Source organism: Elephantulus edwardii, unplaced genomic scaffold, assembly GCF_000299155.1.
Source record: "Elephantulus edwardii isolate Elephantulus edwardi_28Jun2011 unplaced genomic scaffold, EleEdw1.0 scaffold00027, whole genome shotgun sequence".
In the NCBI taxonomy this organism is placed as follows: Eukaryota; Metazoa; Chordata; class Mammalia; order Macroscelidea; family Macroscelididae; genus Elephantulus; species Elephantulus edwardii.
The window spans coordinates 12,666,865-12,668,056 of NW_006399777.1; the positions used below are offsets into that span (position 1 = coordinate 12,666,865).

At 49.5% G+C, this 1,192-nt stretch overlaps 1 protein-coding gene across 1 annotated transcript in view; it reads left to right on the forward strand.

The window, feature by feature from the left end:
- The window catches only part of DZIP1L (DAZ interacting zinc finger protein 1-like), a 55,711-nt gene that overhangs the window by 30,478 nt on the left and 24,041 nt on the right, over positions 1-1,192 (forward strand). The window contains exon 9 of the mRNA XM_006883414.1: positions 614-667. Within this exon, the coding sequence (XP_006883476.1) occupies positions 614-667 (54 nt within the window). The remainder of the gene's footprint in view (positions 1-613; positions 668-1,192) is intronic.

Sequence of the window (1,192 nt, forward strand, 5' to 3'; positions counted from 1 at the left end):
GATTGGCACAGGATAGAGCAGGGTTAGGGCTGTTGTACATAGGGTTGCTATGAGTCGTAAACAACTCGATGGCACATAACAACAACAACATATCGTTCTCCTAATGTACAGACTGACAGATAATTCTGTCTCAACCCCTGGCCCTCCCGTCCTTTCTGATTTTTCTTGAAAACCTACCCCTCTCTCTCACCCCTTGGCTTGGAGCTAGACATTCCTTGCTTTCGAGTCCACCAGCTTCCCGAGCAATGGAGTCAGAATGGCACCACTAATAAGGGCTTTGCCAAGTGCTTCTGATTCATTGTCTCCTTCATTGTTCCCGTGATTTAGCATGGAGTGGGCATGGTTAGCCTCTTTTTTTTCAGATGTGGGAACTGAGGTCTGGAGAGGTGAAAGGACTTCCTGCAAAGGAGCTGAGCTGGAATGCAGGCTCTGGACTGTGGCTTTGAGGTTCTTGGTTGTGACCACCTCTTTGCCTGCCCCTTTCTGGTAAAACTGAACTGATGGGATCGGTTGCTCTTTCTGGCTGGCACTCACCTAGGGCGCCACTTTTTTCTTCAAGTTAGGAGAGGGGCCTCAGGGCATTGGAACCACTCACTGTGCCTTCTCTTCCCAGGGATCCACCAGGGGCCAAAGGCTGCGGACACTGAGGAAGATTCTCCTGAGAAAGGTGAGGCCCTGGTTTCTTGCCTGGCTGCCCGGTGCAGAAACCCATCGTTACCTCCTTCAATGTCCCTGTGTCCCTGCGTCCCTCCGTCACTCTGTCTGGACACTTGAAGCAGAGGGAGAGGGGAGTGAGGACCAGAAAGAGCTTTTCTCAGAAACACATGCCAGATAGTCTACACACACGTATTGACATGCAAGTTCTGGCTCGCTGATGAGGTGGCCCAGGCTCAGAGAGGCCCAGCCACGGGCCCACAGTCGCCCAGTTACTAAGTGGCAGAGCTAGGATTTGGAGCAGCTTCAGTTTCGCAGCTTGTACCACACTCCTCCAGTGTCTTCTTGGCTGGGCCCATGGTTAATGGTTAACATGTGTGTGTGTTTTAACAACATATGTGTGTGTCCAGAGATGCTTTTAACAAATGTAGATACAATGCTCTCTCTCCTCCCCAAGTGAGAGCACTCTATGTATATTGTTCTGTAATACTGATTTTCTTAGTTGCCTCTGAATAATTAGAATAGAATAGAATAAATA